The following is a 21,513-nucleotide window of genomic DNA, read 5'->3' on the forward strand; positions in this document are numbered from 1 at the left end:
GATCAGTGAGGATTACGTGCGAAGGTCAAGAAAATAAACGGAAGACGAGTCCAAGATGAGCCTAACGTGATTTGTTGCCATCTCCCTGTTGTCAGATGACCACTTTATCAAATGATGTGCTCTGTTTAGTGGAAATATATTGCCTTTAGCAGTGTCAATAAGTTGGTGGAAAGGAATAGACTTAACACGGTAGGAGGAGTGCTCAGAACAGTACTTGAGTACGGTAGTGGTTTCTGTATTTTACCAACCGACAAGACAGATATGGTTACACATTATATCTCTGGTTTTATTAGTCTTTTCACATTAACTTTTGCATTCATGTACTTGACCAGTTGATGAGCTTATTCACAATATGGGGCTGTCCCTGTAAAAGACTAATACTCAGTCCATAAGCAATCGATGGAAAAGCAAATTGACTGTGTTCAGAGAGCTATGGTCCTGTTTCACGTGGGCTTAAACGGCCTTTCTCCCTGCCATGACAGAATCATGAAAACATCAAATGTAAAAATGTACAACTGGTCATGTGTTACGTTGCACCTAACCTGATTGCTTTGGTTTAGGGTGGATTGGAAGTCAGTGTCCTGTGCCGCAAGCCTGACTGATTGTAGACCCTTAGAGTAGTCGGCTATAACAACCACCACACCCAGTTTATCCTTCCTGCTATGCTGAAGGTGGTGGGTGACTTAGCTGGCACAAGGCTGGTCTCAACAGTGCAAACACTATTAGTCCTTAAGTAAGGCCTGAGAGCACTCATTAATGTCAAGAAGATGTCAAGTCTAGCTCGTGCAAAAACACACTCGCCACTCAAGCATAATGAAGCCACAAGCTACTCTCTTCACCACACACGGACATGGGTAAGACCCAGACAGCACAATTATTCAGGGATATACCCACCTGACACCGTCTACTATATACAGAAGGAGAAGGTTGGTGTCACTCAGCAGCAGCTTACAACACGTCACTCACAAGTCATGTGAAACGTACATGTTGTTTGAAGTAATGCTGATGTGCACTGTCACCAACCTGGCTCCATAACATTCTTTCATAACAACATTTTCATAGTATTGACTTTGGTCGACTCAAGGGAATACATCACCCACAAAATACCCATTTGTATGTCAGTCACTCATCCCGTGTTATGTTGAATTCATTAGGAGGATGTTTATCTTGCATGCCTTTGCGGTGAACGTTTCCAAAACTAAAGAAAATTCTGAATGAACTGAAGTAAAGGCGGGCCACTTTAATCAAACTCAAAACAATATCAAACACAACTGTTGCAGTATAACCAGGTCTCATTTATCCAGTCGTTTGCTCAGTGCTTCCCAAACACATGCATTTCTGCTTAATCCTTACTATTTAAAACACCTGTGCACCTGGGAAAGCGCATGTGTTTCATTGCTGCTCGTGCTTTTTATTAAACAGAGTATAAATGCATACACTTGCCCAGGCTCGCTGCTCATCTGTGCGTGGGACAGAAGTGTTTCAAATAGTGGAAATGCATGTGTTTTGGAAGTACTGAGCATGCCAGTGGATAAATGAGACTTGGATTATACTGCACGAGTTTTGTAAGAGTTTGTAAAAAGATGTTATATCTCTCTGTTATGATACTCTTTTTTTTTTTTTTTTTTTTGGTTTCAAATCCTTTGGTTGCAATGGAGGCATGAAAGTTTTATGTATGAATTCAATGTAAAATGCAGTGAGTACTGTAAAGGTTAAATTAGTAGCCCGGGCTATTACTTGCTTAAATTACTGAACTTTACAGGCTTATATTTGGGACAGGTCTTTAACCTCTCTAACTCCGCCAGGACGCCGACGTCCGACTTGTCATTTGGAGCTCCGCCTGGATCTTTTCATGGAAAAAACACTGTAGAATGGTCATACTTTGAGCTTCTTCAAATTTGACACAAATGTTCATTGATAGTGTGCCTACAGCCCCATAGTGTCATTTACCTGCTCAGGTGAAGCCACAGACAGTTAAACATCCTGAAACACATTTTTTATTTTATTTTAGGCAAAATCTTCAATTTTTACTGACTTCAGAGGCCCATTACTGTGTCTCTGTATCACCTAGAATGTTTCTGACACTTTCACAAGAAACTTCAGAGAGTTTTCTTTCTGGCAAGACCTCATTCATGCATGTAGTCAGAGCGGTTCAGAAGCTACAGTCATTTTAATTTGGGTGTGTCATTTTAGGCGTTTTTGCTACAAAATGGGGGTGGAGTAATTCCTCTCACTCAAATTGTTGCACAGCAAAGACGAGAAATATGGGCAAATTGTTAATTTAAACCAGTGTGAATATTGCTTGTATAAAAAGTAGGCTTCAGATAACATATCAAATATGCCACTTGTTTTATGGCACCGACACAACACAGCTTATTCATAACTTGGATTATTTCTCATGAAAGACTCTCTGATTCTTTTGATTGGTTGACCCTTACGGACTAGAGGAATATTAATAACTTAACGGGTAATGGAGGACTGAACACATATTCTGACTTTATGCTTGACTTTATACTACTTGTTATTTCATCATGCCAGTAGATCTGAATTAATTATGGTCTTCTCCGGTGCTCTTGGTTTCCGTAAAGTGAAATGAACCGAGCTAACGATGTGTAGCATCTCCATACTGACAAAAGTTTAAACGTTTATATCTGTATATGTAATCTAAACAGCTTTCTAACATTAGCTCAAGTGGGTAGTCAACAATCCGGTTTTATACATCCAAAGAGCTATTATAAAATGAACTGCGTGGCAACCAGACCAGGTTTCTAATTGAGACTGGCCTTTATTTGTCTAAATGTGTACCTACATCTGGACTGGGCTTTTATTTTGAAGTTTTATGGTAACTGATAATTTTGAGGGTGACATGTTTCTTTAATGTGTTTTCCAGGAGCTGATCACCACCCTGTACATCGGCTTCCTGGGCCTGATCTTCTCCTCCTACTTTGTTTACTTGGCGGAGAAGGACGCTGTGGATGAGGAGGGGAAGACGGGCTTCTCCAGCTACGCAGATGCCCTGTGGTGGGGCGTGGTAAGGCAGCTTAACTAGAAAATAGAAATACATTACAAGTCCGGCACTGATGTGTTTGTATTCTTGTACTTTTTCCTAAAATTTGTTTTGTTGCAGTGCATATATTACTTGGATCTTGAATTTCAGAGCATAGCTTACACACTTGAAAGGCCACATCACATGAACATGAGAAAAGATTCTTCGCTCTAAAGACCTGTGACAAATAATCTGCACATTGCACACTCAAGTGGAGTCTTAACTGGAAAATGGAAATGTCTGGCCACCCTGGTTAGACCAATTATTACCCCCCTTGTGTTTTTATTCTCCTCACTGGATCTGCGTGAAGCATGCATGCATCGCTGCAACACACACGCAGGTGTGGTGATGTTTTTCGTGAGCAGAGCTGGTTTTGCTTATTTCCCTGTGTTCGGAGGCTCAGGTTTCCAGAGCAGTTAATTAAACATTTGAATTGAAAGCGCAGAGTAATGAGAAACCTATGGCAGCCTTGTGCAGGGGATCAGTGTGCCACAAAGACACGGTAATAAACCATTCACCTCTGGGCTCTTTGGCTCAAAGAACTTTTAGAGCACCAATATAAAGTGTCAGTTCCCTTAATTAAAACTTTAATTGTGGGATTACTACCTTTATGTAACGAGGGTTAGAGGGGTCATGGCGCTCCTTGGTGCTCTATGGAAAGTTGAAGAAAAGCTGTTATTCGTGTTGCTCTGTTCACAATGTCGAGAAAAGAATCACGGTCAGGGATTTGCACCTTTTTGTTTTTGCGAGACTGTAAACTTGAGAGTCATGATATGCCATTACAATAGGTTTGGGCAGGTTTGTGAGTGTTTGTGTGTGTGTGCACTCAGTGAAATGAGACCAGCACTGATTGGAGAATGCTAAGCTCCTCCAGTGTGTATTCCTTCTCTTGGCACGATTTCCATATTCGGATGTGCAGGTGCAGGGCACAGCTGGAGGACAAGCCAGTGCCATGATTCATGTCCCCTCCTCCCTCCCTCCCTTACCTTCCCTGCCTCTCGTCATCCTTTGCCAGTTGCTGATGGTTAGGTAATCGCTGTTTAATTTTAACAACCTCTCTAACGTCAACCAGAACACAGTGTGAAAGCGAAAGTGGGGAAAATGAGAGCTGATTGTTCTAAACTTGCCATTTTGTAGTTGCTGAGCTTATGTAGTTAGATCATATAAACATATGCATACAGCATGCACATACACACTTAAACATATTCAAAGACCAGGTTTGTGACCTTTGTGTGGAGCTGAGGAGGTGTTCACCACACACTCATACATTCTGAATAACAGGGGTGTTTTTTTGAGTAGGCCATTCCACTCTGATGGTCAGGAGGACATTGTTTAGTCATCGGATTTGTGGATGAGGGATTAAATCCCCCACCTCTCCACCAGCCCCCCAACATACACCCACCCACTCTTCCCGCCCTTGCTCCTTCTTTTTTTACCCCCAAAGCCCTTTTAAGTATCTCACCTTACATCAGCCGCTTTGTGTTAGTGCACAACGGTGGCTCACGCGGCACTACTCCATAGACACCCACGGTAAGCCAAGTGTGTTCTGAATGTGTCAGAATTGGCTCGGCTTTCAGAGTGGGTGTACATGCAAATGCAAGAGGTATTTGTTTTCCTCCCCTCACCCCGGCAAATTCCTACACTCACTGAGGATTAGTGGTTGGGAATCTTATTCCCTTTGAGGAGCAAGAGCCTCAAATGCCCCGGCCATCGCTGACAGTTGTGGAGCAAGGCCAGAACGGCTGATGAACTTTCTCTTTATTGTCTAACTCCTGTTATAGACTACTGTGGTGTGGCGCTTTGAGAGCTCGGCACTGACTGACATTTTCATTACGTAAGAAGTTCGTTCCAAATGAGTGGGGATTTCAATATTTCTTTGAATGTAAAATTGTAGTGTTTAAGGGGGAATGATTTCATTTGTACTTCATTTGTATGAGTGAGGTTCACCTGGGATAAAGTAAAGGACAAAGCAGATTCAGCCTCGACCTGCAGTGGTGTAACTTTAATTTTGCTTAAATGTCTTTACCTTTTTTGCATGAGTGCTTTTCCTTCTGTCACATATATGTCTACAGTTAGCTTATAATCATCTTCACAGATTTAAGAGGAACTTTATCCACTCTCTGTCTTCAGGTGACCGTCACCACAATCGGCTATGGAGACAAAATTCCTCAGACGTGGATTGGCAAGGCCATCGCTTCCTGCTTCAGCGTCTTCGCCATCTCCTTCTTCGCTCTGCCTGCTGTAAATATGATTTAAATCTGAATCATATAAACTCATTAGCAGTAAGGAAAGATTTTAATTTTAGTTGTATTATTTCAGCAAGAACCGAATCACAATGTTTGTTTCTGAAACGTTCAGGTGGAAAATCCTCACGTCACGTACATGACATGAAACGGCGTTGAGCAAACGCTGCCTCAATGGCTTAATGTTTAGCCACTTAAGGTTGCCTACCCCTGACTTAGCAGAACACAGGAGTTGCTGGTCTACTGCTGCCTTGATCAGTTAGTGTGTGAGGTAAAGCAGAGAAAATATTCCAAATATAGTGTACACTTTAACTGATAGTGATTTTTTTTTGGTAGATAAAATCTGTTTTGCTGCAGCCCCGTCAACAACAGTATGTTGTTTAGCTTCCTTGCCGGCAGATTTGAGGTATAAAAGATGCTAGCAAAGCAACACAGTACGTAAAATAAGTACAGCAGAAATATCAAATAGGTCTGTAAATCTTTACACAACAGAAATAAACAATTGTGCATATTTTACATATCTCAAAAATTCCAGTTGTCTACCCCGAAGCAACGTCACAATGACTCAGTCTATTACTGTGCAGATTAAATGGAAAAATATTTATTTTTGTGAGATTCTGAATCTGCAGTCCTCATCTCTACACTAAATGTTACATCTTTAATATGATATATCTGCTTGCAACTTAACCCTCTCCGATCAGGGAATCCTTGGCTCAGGGTTTGCCCTGAAAGTCCAACAGAAGCAGAGACAGAAGCACTTCAACAGGCAGATCCCTGCTGCAGCCTGCCTCATCCAGGTACGTTTTAGTATCCATTCAAAGCATATGAGCCCCAGATAGTGTGGTGTACATTAAAAACCAAGTCAGACACAGTCCATGAGTGATTTAACATTTGACACATGGCCTCTATACCAGAGTTTGTATTGGACCCCAGTCATGGCTACCGAGTCTTGTCAATCTTATCCATATTTTTTCAAAGGTGCAAATGTGCACTTTCCAGATCTTGCAAGTGAAAGAAAACATTGGAAACTGAAAAGAGGAAAAAAAAGTAACAGTATTTGTTGTCTACAAATTCCTACTGAGCCATGGAAAAGATGAGCTGTATCATGCTTGCCAAGAGTGAAATGGTAGAGCCGCTATGTTGTGCCAAAAGCTAACCATTACAAGGATAGCAATTATCCCGAACACACTGAGACGGTTTGAACACCTGTGACACAAAGACACCTACCTGCAGGGCACTGAATACATTCTGCAGATCTCCACTTCATTTAGGAAAAAATGTTTTTGTTTTACAATACCACAGAGGAGAACTGCCAATATAAGAATAAAGTGAAACAGTAAAATAACTGGAGACTAATGCAAGTATATAAAAAGAGATAAATCTATATTATATTTGTCTGACATGTAACAAATAAACAGTAGCAACAGAAATATGAAAGTGTTAAACCAAAAGCCACTAGTGTCACTGAATTTGTGGCTAATATAATATTGCTGCATCACTAATAAACGGTTTTACATTTTTACTGTGGAATCAGAGAAAAATAGGAAAATGATTACAGGTTATGTAGATCAACACGTTCACTAACACTAATTTGATGCTTTAATCTCTCCTCCTCAGACACTGTGGAGGTGCTACGCAGCAGAGAAACCAAACGGCTGTGCTGCTACATGGAAAATGTATGTCCTAACTCCAGAGGCCGTCACCACAGTGGAACATGACAACTTCAGCCCCAACGTCAGGAAACTGAACATATCGGTAATCATCCAGTTTAATTTAAAGGTCTAGTGTGTAGGATTTAGGGGGGGCATACTGGCAGAAGTGGAATAAATTGTAAATATATTTTCTTTTGTCTATAATTACATAAAAATTAGGATTGTCATGTTTTTGTTGCTTTAGAATGAGGCGTTTTTATTGACATTTGGAGCGGGTTCTGGTCCACGGTGTCTGCCATGTTGCACCGCCATGTTTTCGAATTTTCGTGTTTTCCTGTCAGCCACCGTACTTAGCAGCCCCTCCGCAACGAACGGAGTAGAATTGGAAAAACGCAGATTTTTTAACATGAAACTGCTTTTTACTGGTTTAAATCTCCTGGTCCATTTGTTTTGGAGAGGAAGAGACCCCTGTAGATAATTCGGCTTCTGGCAAAAACCTCCTGAACACTAGAGAAAAAACGTGAGCACAGATATGTTGGTGCTGGGCTGGTGGGCCATCTCCAACATGCCAAACGGCATTAAAAAAACTCTGATTTGTAACATGAAACTGCTTTTTTTTCAGTGGTTTTACTGGTTTTAATCACTTAGTCCGTTTACTTTGGAGAGGAAGAGACCTCTGCAGATAATTCAGCAACCAGTAAAAATCTCTTCAACAATGAACACTAAGGGAACAACACACTCTCACTCCGACCTCGTCACATATCACCCTTTTTTTCATGGAATTTCCATGTCCAGATACAACGTGAAAGGTACCCTGGTTGTGTTGGTTGCTGACGTTCTGGGATGCCAGGTTAAGTCATGCCTGTTACGGACATTGTCTTCTTTCAAAATACACTTATGTTTCTACAGGAAATTTACCGTTTGCATACAGTCTCTTTCAAAATAAACATACTACGTCAGTACAAGAACGTGAATTGAGGTTTTATTTCCTCCAACAACTAACGCACGTGGTTGGGTTTAGGAAAAAAGAACAGGGTTTGGCTTTAGAATCTAACCCCCAAATTCCACCAGATGCGTGTTGGTTGCGTCTGCGCTCCGGAACGGCAGCGGAGCAGATCCATTTCAATTCCAGTCAGTGTGTGTGCTTCCACCGGCTGCGGCTGTGCTGCATTCCGGCTCCATCACAGCTGCGGCACAGAGCAGATCGTGCGGGGCAGGAAGTCGTGCACAGAAACAAAATAAAGCATCCGGTTAATTTTCAAAATAAAATACACAGTGTTCACGGCGGATCATATTTCCCTGCACTACACCTTGAAAACGTCATAATGGGCAGAGGCAGGCCTGAAGTCAACAGGTCAGAGGTTTTCAGACGTCATTTCACCCCGTTGACACCATGGACGAGGAGATGTTAATCATGGACATGCACCGAGATGTCTTCCTACTACTCCTCTGGTTTTGTGGTTCTGTTTATAGAAACTACATCTTGTTATATCATGCGATTATGTGTGAATTCGCGAGATCTCGTGGGTCCTCCTGACTCCCGCTGTCAACGCAGCCGGTGGGTGTTGACGGACAGCGGAGCACGCAGCGGATAACCAGCACAGCTGTTCCGCAATTCCAGTGGAATTCCGGCGTTACAGGACGCCAACACCGCTCCTCCGGGTGAAAGTCTTGGTCGGTGTTTGTTCGACCTGTTCACCACCCCTTTCACCCACTCAACTCAGACTTTCACCGCCTCACCCTCCGTTCTTGTCTGCATTTCCCCTTGACGCTGCATGCTGGTAAATTATAACAACGACCAGCCGCTGACGTCGACGGCTTTTTTCGTCAGTGTCTGACGCCGCAAGTCACTGCCCAAGCACTGGATTTTGACGACTTTGGAGTGAGACCGGGTTGAAAGGAACTGGGAGTTCACGCTTGCGACGTGGGAGCAGTTTCAGCCGGTTGCAATCTGCAGTCCTCACCACTAGAGGCCACTAAATCCTACACACTGCTCCTTTAAAGAACCAAGAGCCAAATGTGTAGTGTGGCTCATGTTTCATTTCAGATTGATTTACTTTCCTTAAAAGAATAGGAGAAGTCTTTCCTTTTAAAACCACTTTATATCCATAAAAGTGTGTCTTTGATGCTGTGGGCCGAGGCACCAGCCTGTGACGTCCTGGCTATGAATCAACCTGGGACATTTTCTCACATCTATTTCTCTTTCACTGTTAATTGTGTCTCTTTGCTTTGATCTAACCAACAAAGGTGAAACCCCACCCAGATAAATAACAGCATTCCGTCTTTAGATTTAATGAGCATCTATTTTCTAATTTCTTGTTGTAGGTGTCTCATCTTGAAATCAAATTGTGGTGTGTGGTACACGTGGTAATTATCATGTATTATTTTCTTTTTTAAGTAGACATTTAAAAGAATGCTTTGAACTCAAGAAGCCTTACACAAGAGCGCTGTCAGGAAAAGCCGTGCGACTGTGATACTGTGGGGCGGATTTGCATACGTCTGGCCCACACCGTATTGTCTCCTTGTGCGGTTCACCTTTCACAACAATATTAGCTATGTTGTGCCTAGGCCATACAGCATAAAAGGGCAAGTTAAGTTCCCACAAACGTACAGACACACACGGAAGGACACACAAATACACGTATATGCAGAAGCCCCCCCCGCCCTCCTCACCCCCACGGCCTGACTCTACCAGGATGACTCGAGGCCTTTGTCTCGGCCGGACAAAGACTCAGTCAGTTGAGATGATGTCACCGCCGCCTTTCTCATGGGAGTAAACCTTTGTCTAGTAGAACAACAACAAAAAAATCTTTGTGTAGCATTGAACCCACATGTATTGGGGAGAATGAAGGCTGCTTCCGCTCTTTTCTGTTCCAGCATGTGACTTTCTCCGTTGACTCTCCTCGCTCTCCCCTTTCTCTGTCTTTCAAGATTCCTCTCCTGTTTCTTCTGTGTTAAACAGACTTAATTTCACTCTTTCTTTTTCCTCCCTGCTCTTCCTGTCTCCTCTCTTTCTGTGCTTTTTCCTCCGCCTTGTCTGTTTCTGTCTCATTCTTGCTCACTGTGTTCTCCCCCTCTCCTGTTTATATCCAGCTCCATCAGTCTGTTTCTTTATCTTTCTCTCTTAAACTCAGTGTCTGTTACAGTTTCTCTATGCCCTTCCATCTTTCTTTCCCTTTTTTTTTTTTCCCTCTTTCAGCCTTACGACACCCACCACCACCTCCCTCTCCCGCTCTCTCAGCTAATGAGTCATTCAAACCTCGGGTATTTGGAGTGAACTGCTGGCCACTTGTCAATGCCAAAGTCTGATCCACTGAGTCCTAATAATTGAGTTTCCATAAAGGCCACGTCCATGACGTTGGTTTGGGTCAGTGGGTCTAAAGATTGGACTGGAGGCACTATTTAGGCCCTCAGAAACTCACTGACTCACACAGCACATAGCTATGATCTCAAAGAAACGGAGATTAAACATGTACTGCTGATGTCACCAGTGTGTAAGCCCAAAGTTTGGTAAGATGATGATGTATAACAACAGTGTGAACCATACAGGTACTAACAGAAAAAAGAGTGGCTTTTTAACACTAACTAATGCTGAAATGGCCGCGTAAGTTCACTCATTGCTCAGAGAACAGGTTTCCTGGGCGATTTTGACCGTCTGAAATGCATCCAAGTGTGCTGTGTTGTTAACAGGCTTGCACTTTGATTGAAGTGATATGCAGCTGTAGTGTTACAAGCTTGATATGCACGTTCAATGGAGTGTAAATGATTTACAGTTAGACTTACTATAATCCCTACATCCACTATTCGTCCGTTTAAGATGTAAGGCTGCATCTATCAGCCATAGGCTTTAATGGAATTTTGGCTTAGCGTCTACTGACACCGTACCATTTATTTAACAGTTATTTAAATAGATGGAAATAAAAAGAGCAGAAATAAAAGTCCTCAGAAATAAATGAAAGTAATCCCTTGAAAAACATGACTTTAAAGATATAAATCTATTTAAGTGTTGAACTATATTGACTCATATATTTACATTTTTTTGTATATTCATTGCCTTGTTTATTCATTTTAGGATATGTGTGATAGTCATGGTGGGATTGTGGTGCAGTTGTTAGTATTGTCACCTCACAGCAAGAGGGTCGTGGTTCAAACCGGGGGGGGGGGGTACGTGCGGGTGGAGTTTGCATGTTCTCCCTGTGTCAGCGTGGGTTTTCTCTGGGTACTCCAGCTTCCTCCCACAGTCCAAAGACATGCAGGTTAATTGGTGACTCTAAATTGTCCGTAGGTGTGAATGTGAGTGTGAATGGTTGTCTGTCTCTATGTGTCAGCCCTGTGATAGTCTGGTGACCTGTCCAGGGTGTACCCTGCCTCTCACCCAGTGTCAGCTGGGATAGGCTCCAGCCCCCCGTGACCCCTAACTGGATAAGAAGTTATGGAATGAATGAATGAATGTGTTATTTTATTTTATAGGCATATTGAATTATTTATATATTTGTTTTTTTAATGTTGACTTAAAGAGGCAACAGATAGGATTAGGTTTTTTTTTTTTTAGCTTGGCGCCACCTAGCGTCAGTGGTGTTGCGTCGCACTGTCGCAACGACCAAATTGACCGTGGGGATCAGAGATAATCAATAAAATGTAGGCTGTAAAGCCACCAGTATACCTCTATGTATATGTAGAATGAGAAGGTGTGTGGACACTCTACTAAATAAATGAGTAAAGAGACCGAGCAACAATTATCAGATTTATCTGAAGAAAAAAACAAACAGTAATGCAAATAATTATAGCAGAATGCACAGTACCAATACAAACAACTCACAGTAAATTATACCAATATGTACAGTATCAGTTCAAACAACAGTAGACACAGTGGAATTATACCAATATGCACATGTAAACAGTCCCCATTCTAGAATAAACAGTACCGTATGGAAACAATGCGGCCGGTTGGAGCTCAAATTGAATGGGAAACAAAGTCCAGTGTTCACTTAGCTGGGTGTAACTTAGCTGGGCGATGTCCGTCGATAGCTGCCTCCGTGAGAAGAGAACAGAAGGAAGGGAGGGGGGTATCACTGTCCGAGGGCTGCCGCAGAATGGCAACCAGGATGTCAGCCGACCAACACTCGCTACCCGGTCCCTGGTTGTGGCGATTTGCGATGCTGGCCAGCTAGGAATGAACTAGCAGCCAGTACAGTACACTCCTCTCTGGTCTAGCTAACATTTAGCCGTGTTACTTACTGATCCATTAGAAAGAAAGCTAGCTGGACATTGGTTTTGAAGCCTCTTTGGTCACGGAGCTCCCTCCATTTCTTTAACGCCTGACTGAGGTTTACTCTTGTTTTTCCTCTCCTTTTTGCTCTTCTTTGCCTCCTCAGACAGAGGAGCTCATTTTCTTTTGCCAGGCCGTTTTTCACTTGTCTCCAAACTTTGTCCGTCTGCCATTGTGCTCGTGACTCAACTATCTCATGCCCAACTCCTCATAAGGACCAGCTCCAGTCCCTGATTGGCTGACCGACCAGTTTGGCAATACATGACGTATTTCCTGCCGTAAAGCAGATTTTTTTTGAGAAATTTTGCCCCCGGTGGCAGAAGCTTATTGCAACGATTGCACAGCTACTGAGTAACCTGTGTAAACGCTGATAGTCTGATTTTACTGTGGCCACTACCCTGTGCAACCCACATTATTTTCATAATGACATATTTAGGAAAAGATGCTATCTGTTGCCTATTTAAGTCCAATTCAATAGTGGTGGCATTCAGACAATTCAAAAAATTAGTTCAGTTAAAAATAAAGGGGTTGGGGGAGTGCAGTATGAGGATGTGGGAATATATTTTAGAATTAATTATATGCAGTAATTAAATCAATGTGATGCGCTGAAGGCACAACAATTTCATCACCAGTGAATTTTTGGTTAGAAAAACCAACATTTGCCCAATTCAACATGACTTGTGGCATAAACCATGCCCACTTTTGGTCTTGTATCTAATTACTCCAGGCCCCTAGGAAGTGTGCCAGGCTCTGAAGCCAATTTTCGTTGTGGCCAAACAGTGGAATTACACTGTCACGTGATGCTCTGTGGCTAAAAAAACCTTTTCCCATTGACTTACATGGCGAAAGAGACGTGTATATCAGTACATAAAATTTTTTTCAAGGGTCACAATCCCTGCGAAATGACTCGTTTCAGTATCAGGTTTTGATCCATTCGGCTCGATAACATTTTGAAAGTCTAGGAGAGCTGCATGAACAAATAATTTTATCCCCATTAAACTGAAAGATAGCTGCTTGGCCGCTCCAAGTCTCCAGTGCGCTTGCTCTGTGGAAGGCATGGTGCGGAAGTAGTGCCGATCATCCTTGGATCATCTCGGTAATTTTATACACAGCAGTTGAACCATTTTCACTTCATTCGCTATATCCTGTTCTCTTAATACATCCATGGATACAGATACAGAGATAAATACTGGTGTCTCGGTACACCTCTAGTGAAGAGAGCTGCTTTAGGTTACAAAAATGGCTGCTTTGTCTCCAGTCTATATTACTTGTAAAAGGTTTGCTGGTTGATAATACTATTGGCTGCAACGTCAGTTTGAACTTTTTGGTTTATGAGACGAAGACGCGGTCCAAATCTAATAAAATCTTTCTTGCCACAACAGTCTCATGCTGACATTCCTGTCTGCACAGATAATACAGAAAACACAGAAACACCAGGAAGAAACATTATAGACAAAGCTTAATGCAAACAGCAGTGAATTGTTTTCTGGAAACATTAACAAAGGCCTTATAGATACTGTAGCATCACTGACAACCCACCCCTCCAAGAATCACCACATTATTGCAGCAGAGGGATTTGCATGCTCCTTTTTTGTCAGCCTCCTAAAATAACTTTACGTCTGAGGCATGATAATAAAGATTCTAAGTCCTGACACATTTCATGTTTATTAACTGGGTTGATGTTTCCTCTGTCTGTCAGAAAAAGGGACCCAAGAGGAGGTTGAAGTCCAGAGGAAATGGCGCCATGGGTGTGGGCTCAGAGAGAGCTGTATCGATCCCCCAGATCACCTACGACCACATTGACGACTCTGAGGAGAAGAAAGACGTCCCATTTTTCCTGGAGGAGCCGAGAGGAGCTGTTGAAGGTAATACAAAGAGCACTGCTGTCCTGTTACTGTGATGCACAGTATCCAAACTGATATCAAGTAAATGCAAAGGGTCACTGCCGCTCATGTTTCAGTCTAAGGTTTACTAACTGCACTGCATGTTTTTCAAAGAAAATCATCTAACGTCTATGAATCTATGAGTTGCCTTTCTTCCAACATCTCAGTCCCAGACAAGTCAACTCGCCAAGATTATACATGAAAGCACTGAGCCCTGTTTTATTACTGCTTGATTAAACTGACTTCATTTTGGACTTCTTAATAACAGAACTTTTATTCCTGAACTTGACACCTCAGAATGCTGTGTTCTGTGAAGCTGTTTTTTAAGGTGTTTTTGAATATCGTTGTGAAGCTATCTTTGCTGTTCTAATGCAGTTAAAGGCCAGCTGGCAACCAAGCCCGCCTGTGTCATGTGGAGGACATTTTGACGAAGTGACTTACTGCAGTAATGAAACCAACATTTTTTTTTTTTTTCCTGTTCCTCTTAATACACTTTTGTTTGATGAAATAATGTGTGTTGAGGGCCGTGAAATGATGTCATGGTGCCTTGAAGGCCTTGGAAATCCATTATTTCCGTAAAAGTTTGATGTGTTTTTGCATTCAGGGCATTGAAATGGCCAAAACAACTCCATGATAAATTACATTTTTATGGTACTTGCTTTAGAAATATTAGCTGTCAGCTTGTACTTTTGTGTTGGCAAGTGTTTCTCCTTCTTATGTTTGGATGCCTGTGAAAATATATACTGTAGATAATTCTGTCGCCAGCCTAACAAATCTAATAATGCACATATTGTTTTTACACATTTAGGCTAGTAGAGTCACCGCAGACATTTTTACTGTGTCACATAGGCGCTCACTCTACATTCTGTTGGGTGCCTACCTCTTTTTCTACGGCTGCATGGTGAGAGAAATCATAATAACTCATCTCATTAGTTCATTTTTTGTGGAGCTATATATTGGTAAGACGTGATACATGTGTGAGCAAATCTGGCAGCAGCAGAAGGTAGTGATTATTTATGTATACTGCGTAGGCCAAACTCTCGATAGCCTGCCAAAAACTGGTGTGAGTACAAGCCCAAGCACAGCCTCTACAGAGTCGTTAGCATGGCTGGAGACTCATAATTAAAATTCTGTCATTATTATTAGGGGTGGGGGGAAGATCGATATAGCATAATATTGCAAGAGACTTGTTTTTATAGTAAAAAGAATATTTATTAATGTGCACATAAGAATGAAAAATGTGGAAAGTCTTTGGCGATTAGACCCCGTATGGATGGTGTGATTTAAGGAGGGTGATGAATCTGTAGTCGAATAGGGAACTCCTTCCCTCATGTCTGACGCTGGTGGTGGTAGAGGTGGTGAAGATGAGATGAGAGGAAGATGGAGAAGTGCTGATGAGTGTTGAGCTTGTCCTGGACTCTGGATACGATGGCTGGAGGTGAACGAGGTGGAGGAAGGTGCAGCAGATCTGCCGACAATGACAGCTGACAGCAGCGGAGGAGGGAGCAGATTTGAAGTTTTGCAGTGGCATCCTGATTGGCTGATAGAGATCGTGGCAAAGTGTGATTGGATAACTAGAGGAGTGAACACCCATAGTCAGCTGATCAGAGGGAGCAGTGGGAGTGGGAGGGAGAGAATTGTGAATGGATGAGCACAAAGAAAGTCTCTCTGATTGAACTTACACTGAGCTTCATATCAATACACAAGTGCCATTTTTTGGTATATAAATGATTAATATGGCAAATCCAAATTAAACTTTTGGTGGCTTACTAGAATAATAAAATCAGTTGCCTTTTTAGTCCACTACTGTAGAGCCATGTTGCTGCAGTAAAAAGAATAGAAGTGAGATGGACGGACCGAAAACTTCACCTTAATAGTTAAAGCAGATTTAATTACTGGTACTAAGTCTAGTGTCACAGTAATATTGTATCATGACTGAAAGAAGTGTCACTTCAGGAAAGATGCTCTTTTTATAAATCTGGGTTGTCTATGCAGTCAAGAGATGCAAATGCTGTTAAAACTGTTGCTACATGACCAGAGAAAACAGAGATAAAGGGCTGTGGCATTTGCTTTTGCTCAAGAGATAGAAAACCTACAACTACCAGAATGCACTGCACCACAGTAGCTCAGAGGTAGAGCGGGTCGTCCACCAATCAGAAGATCGGCAGCTCAGTCCCTGGCTCCTCCAGTCTGCATGTTGAAGCATCCTTGGTCAAGATACTTAACACAACCTCTCCACAACGCTCTGGTCGAACAGAGGAGCACCTTCAGTCAGAGACTGATTGCTCCTAAATGCACCACTGAGCGCCACAGGAAGTCATTCTTACCTGTGGCCATTAAACTGTACAACTCCTCCCTCTGATGATCGGACTCATTTGGCTATTTATAAAACAAAACACACAATATAATTACTCATTCTTATTTCATTTATAACGCTACAACCATTTCATTGTATATATTTCAGATTGTCTACTTTACTATTTTATTATTTATTTTATTTTATTGTCTACTTTAATATTTTATTTTATTTTATTTTAATGTCTACTTTAATATTTTATTTTATTTATTTCATTGTCTATTTTAGTATCTTATTTATATCTTCATCTTTATCTCTTGTTTCCATTCATGCTGTATTTCTATTTCTACTTTGCACGGAGCACTGGAACAAAACCAATTTCCCCCCGGGGATTAATAAAGTATTCTGAATCTGAATCTGAATCTGAATTAACCCCACATTGCTCCCGAGGGCTGTTCCATTGGTGGGTGAGTGTGTGTGAGTGGTTACTGAGTGGCAGGTGGCACCATGAGGCTGGGTATGAATGGGTGAATGTGACACGCAGGGTAAAAGGGCTTTGAGTGGTCGGAGGACTTGAAAAGTGCCGTAAAAGTGCAGCAAAGTTAAACACGTTCCTGAATATTTGTGGCGAGAAACAGGCAATGCAGTAACAGAATCTCGGTTCATATTTGATCAGCGCTGCTTAGATTTACCGTTTGATTTTTTCAGCCTCCCTTTTTACAAAACAGGAAACAGTAGGGCCCCTTCTTCCTGTTCACAAGTCCCTCACAAATTCTCATACTGCAGAAGTGCACTAAAATATGTTTCTGAAGACAATTTAGGTGAGACATATACAATACAGTGACAAAATCTTGGTTTATATTTGATCAGCACTGCTAAGTTTTACAATTTAATCTGAGTTTGGTGTGAGTTTGAGAGAGTTTGTGTCTGTGGTGGTGGACACACAAAAATATTGACGTACAATCTGTAGTTTGAGCAACAGCCCTAGATCAGCAAAAATCTGCCATGGAGGACAGTTGGATGGAGATGGAGGGAAGTTTACCACAGTTAATTTACACATAGTGCCTACACTGTCATGATACAAAGCTGGTTGAAAATCAGCAGGAAGTATTGTTACAATATGGTATCCTAGGGCCTCTGTAGCCTGGAAATCCAGACCGTATCCGGTCGGCAAAACAGCAAAAATGTCCTTCTTGCAAAGGAAAGACTCGAGCGCCGTCTTCTTTTCCTCTTTTAGAGAAAAAGTCTAACTCGTTCATTGTAGCAGCCAAAGCCGTTTCAAACAACTGGTGTTCATCCGTAGCCATCTTGCAATGTTTACTGACGGATTCTGGACTTCGTCGTTGCAGCACTGTCGTCATCTGTTTAGCTCGCCTCTGGCCCGCCTATATCAGATACACCGATGTGATTGGTGCAGCTCGGCTCCAACGGCATGGGTAATGAGCATCATTACTGATTGCCAGAGTGACTCGCTGAGCAAATTCAAATTGTGCTCTCGCGGGAACTCTGGATTTCCAGGGTAGGGCCTTTGGTGATTCCCACCCCTAATTATTATACTGCTGTTGATCTCACTTGAAGCACAGAGTGATTGCAGAATAGAGAACCTCTTTAATGTGGTTTTTAGAGCTAATCTCTCGCAAAAGATTACAGTTTGGTTCCCTCAGTTCATATATACAGTGGAGACCCTTAAACGTTATAGGATGAGTTGTTATGTGCCACTTTCTCATTTTCACACAGTAAACAGAGGCCCTATCCTGATCCCCTTAGACCCAAGATGGCTGCCAGGTGTCTTCAGTGGGCCAGATGGAAGCCATTACAGTCTCAGTGGTGATTAGAGGTCATGGTTACAAGCTCTTTACTGCTTCACTTGTCCCCCTTTGCCGGCCATAGACACACACTGCGCTTAAGTGGAAAAAAACTTTAAAATACGGGCTTGTCAAGGTTACAAGTGGGAATTTCTTGTTACTACTTGCAGATTACCAATATTGCTGCAGTCAGGCCAAAGCCAAGTTGTGTTTTCTTTTTGACATTTGACAAAAATTATGGCATTGATTTTAGATAACTCAGTATCCAAATCCAAATTTTAATTGTTGCCAGCGCTCATACATAACAGTAGAAACTATAGTTTATAAAATGCACATCTATACACACAGTACAGAATCAGTGGCTGGTTGGTTGAAGGGGTTGGCGGTTTAACTTCCTGTCTTAAAAGCCATCCCCGCCAAATGAATTGACCCAGACTCCAGGTTAATAAATGCACTTTATGAGTTTTTCCTGTCAAAGCGTGCCATCATAAAAGGAGCTGGAGTGACATAAACTTGACATAAAGGCAGACCATCACTAGAAGAGCAACCACTTATGAGGGGAAATGTTGTTTCGTTTCCTGCTTAATTGGGTGGATCTTAGATAACGAAGGAAAACACATGTCTTAAGTCCATGTGGAAAAAGCAATCAAATCAAACTTGATGTCAAACCAGTTAAGCAGCACAGTTTATCCAGTATTCATTCACATATTTACCAGCAACAAAACATAGTTTTAGATACTTTTTTGCTCATATAATCACTGAATAAACATAACATAAACACACATGGTGAGACTGTGAAGTGGAAAAATGAATTGGCCGAGCTGCGTGACATGAAACCATGTGAGGAAGCCTGCAGCCTGCTGTCACTAATGATAATGTGCAGAGTTGAAACAGCGTGGGACTGTATGATCTCTGCTTCTGATCCAGCCATAAAACAGGCATCTGCAATGTCAACTGTCTGCACCAGAGCTGCTGCTTTTATATTTATTGTTTTAACCATCGCTGTTTTCAAAGAGTAATGGAAGCGTAACACGCATTCGATTTTTGTTTGTTTTATAAAATAGTACTTGTCTTAAATGGCAGACTGGTTTAATTTAGATTTTGCAGTTGGGGTTTAAGAGTCAGCCAATAAAAGCTGGCATGGTAATGCTGTTTGGTTGTTTGCAAACTAAGTACATCATTGCATTAAGGGAAAATGTGCATGACTAGAAATGTCATCTGTGCTTTATGCTTTTCCCAAACTGTCTTGAACGCTTTTTACTGCTGGTTATAGTCATGGATGTATTAAGATACCTGGATACAGCAGTGGGGGCAGGCCCTTGTTCATTCCTGTGAGAGCTGCTCAGTAGTGCATGAAGTGAAAAAAGCTTTATATCTGTGGTATGAAATTACTCAGATGATTGGTGCTGCTTCTCCATCACTGGGCCCATAGAGTAGATACGTCAAAGACTTACGGCCGCCAACCTCAGATGAGCGCGCCTGAGAGCAATCCGCTAACGTGAATGGGGTTAAAAAAATGTAATCTTGCAGCTCTTTTAGAGTTTCCAAATGTTATAGGATCGAACAGATTAAATCTTGATAGTGAAACGAGTCATTTTGCAGGGGTTGTGACATTCAAAAAAATGTATCCACTGATTTACAGACGTCTCTTTCCCATTGTGAGTCTATGGGAACAGCCTTTTTAGGCCCAACAGCATTACGTGACCAACCCTGGAAATTGTAGTACCACTGTTTGGCCACTACGAAAATTGGCTTCAAGGCCTGGTGCACTTCCTGGGGACCTGGTTATAGTGCTGTCTTTGCTTACTCTTTGAACTTGCAATAACTCTTTTATTTGTGGCCACATGGGTGCAGCGGACTTTATTTGATTTACTCAACTTGTTAGCAAACATTTGCTTATTTACACATCCAGCATTTATTTACAGAAGCAACTTTGGCATTCATTTGGTGACGTGTTTCTGTCCAGTTGGTGAATGTGAGGCTAATAATCACTCTCTTTTAGCTCTGTCTTTGGTCTCCACCAGCTCCTGAGGGAAATATCTGGCTCTTTAGCTGCTAAATGTTCCGCTATGTTAACCAGCTAGTCGCAAACTGTGTTTGTCTGCTTTTTGGTGCTAGGCAGATAGTGTGCGTGGGTTTTTAGACTGAAAACAGCGCTCTGCTATGGCCAAAAATGACACTTTGAGAGCGGTCACAGTGAACCAAAAAAACGATGTTGTTGGCCGGACAGCTTAGCAATGAGCTGAGACTTGCGAAAAAACTTTGTAAAGCTGAGAGCCGCTGCAGATTCAGGTGATATTTTATTCTCCTCACCGAGAGGAGAGGATCAGACTTGACTGTCTAGAGGAAGTTAATGTCATAACAAAGTTTCCGTTGGTGAAGATGCAGAAGGATCAGTTGTCAATTGAGATATTCTTATAATAGTGGAAACCGCTTTTGGATCAAAAAGTTTAGGACAGAATCATTTCTATGCAAATGCTGTTTAAATGATATCATTATAGTAATCATGTACATGTAGTCCAGGTACTGTATTAATTTAGGGTCTTTACATATATGATAACATATTGAAAACCAATTTTAAATTATTATTCTTTTTTATCGTTACTGGTCGTGGTAACCCGTCTGCTTCCAGTGGGCTACCTAAGTCTGGTGTTGCGTGCACATTGAAATCACGCCAGGAAAAAGAAAGTCATTTTCTCTCAATTTGAAATATAGTCTCCTCGAAACTTACAACAGCTAGTCATGGCTGTTATGGAGACAGAACACAAATGCACATGGAGAAAGCACATGTGGTTGAAGTCACTCTCATCAGGTGTATCAATAATGCACCTGCACTTGTATCGCGCCTTTGTAGTCTTCTGACCATTCAAAGCACTTTTCACACTTTGAGTCACATTCACCCATTCAGACGCACATTCATACACTGGTGGCCGAGGCTACCGTACAAGATGCTACCTGCTACTCAGCTTTAACTCTCAGTTTGAGATTCACCATCTTACTCAAGTATGTTTCGACATGCAGACTGGAGGAGCCGGGAATCTTCCCAGTGGACGTCCACTCCACTCCTGCTTATGTAATAAAACATCTGTCCTGTGTTTTAAAACAGGCAATAAGATGTAGGAAATAGCAAAGCTGTCCATTTAATTACTTTATATTCATGTAATTTATATACAATTGTCAATTTGATGGTAATTTGCATGAGAAATTAAGAAAACATAATGAATTCAAGGCAAGTACTTGACAACAGACATCATATTTATTATTTCACGGTCAAAAAATGACAATTTGTACAGTTTCTGTTTGGGTACTATCAGCTCTG

At 41.7% G+C, this 21,513-nt stretch overlaps 1 protein-coding gene across 1 annotated transcript in view; it reads left to right on the forward strand.

Moving 5' to 3' along the window:
- Positions 1 to 21,513, forward strand: part of kcnq1.2 (potassium voltage-gated channel, KQT-like subfamily, member 1.2) — a 279,715-nt gene that overhangs the window by 43,712 nt on the left and 214,490 nt on the right. The window contains exons 7-11 of the mRNA XM_033634460.2: positions 2,891 to 3,031; positions 5,177 to 5,287; positions 5,991 to 6,086; positions 6,907 to 7,044; positions 13,910 to 14,075. Of these exons, the coding sequence (XP_033490351.1) occupies positions 2,891 to 3,031; positions 5,177 to 5,287; positions 5,991 to 6,086; positions 6,907 to 7,044; positions 13,910 to 14,075 (652 nt within the window). The remainder of the gene's footprint in view (positions 1 to 2,890; positions 3,032 to 5,176; positions 5,288 to 5,990; positions 6,087 to 6,906; positions 7,045 to 13,909; positions 14,076 to 21,513) is intronic.

This window comes from Epinephelus lanceolatus, chromosome 5, assembly GCF_041903045.1.
Source record: "Epinephelus lanceolatus isolate andai-2023 chromosome 5, ASM4190304v1, whole genome shotgun sequence".
NCBI classification, from domain to species: Eukaryota; Metazoa; Chordata; class Actinopteri; order Perciformes; family Serranidae; genus Epinephelus; species Epinephelus lanceolatus.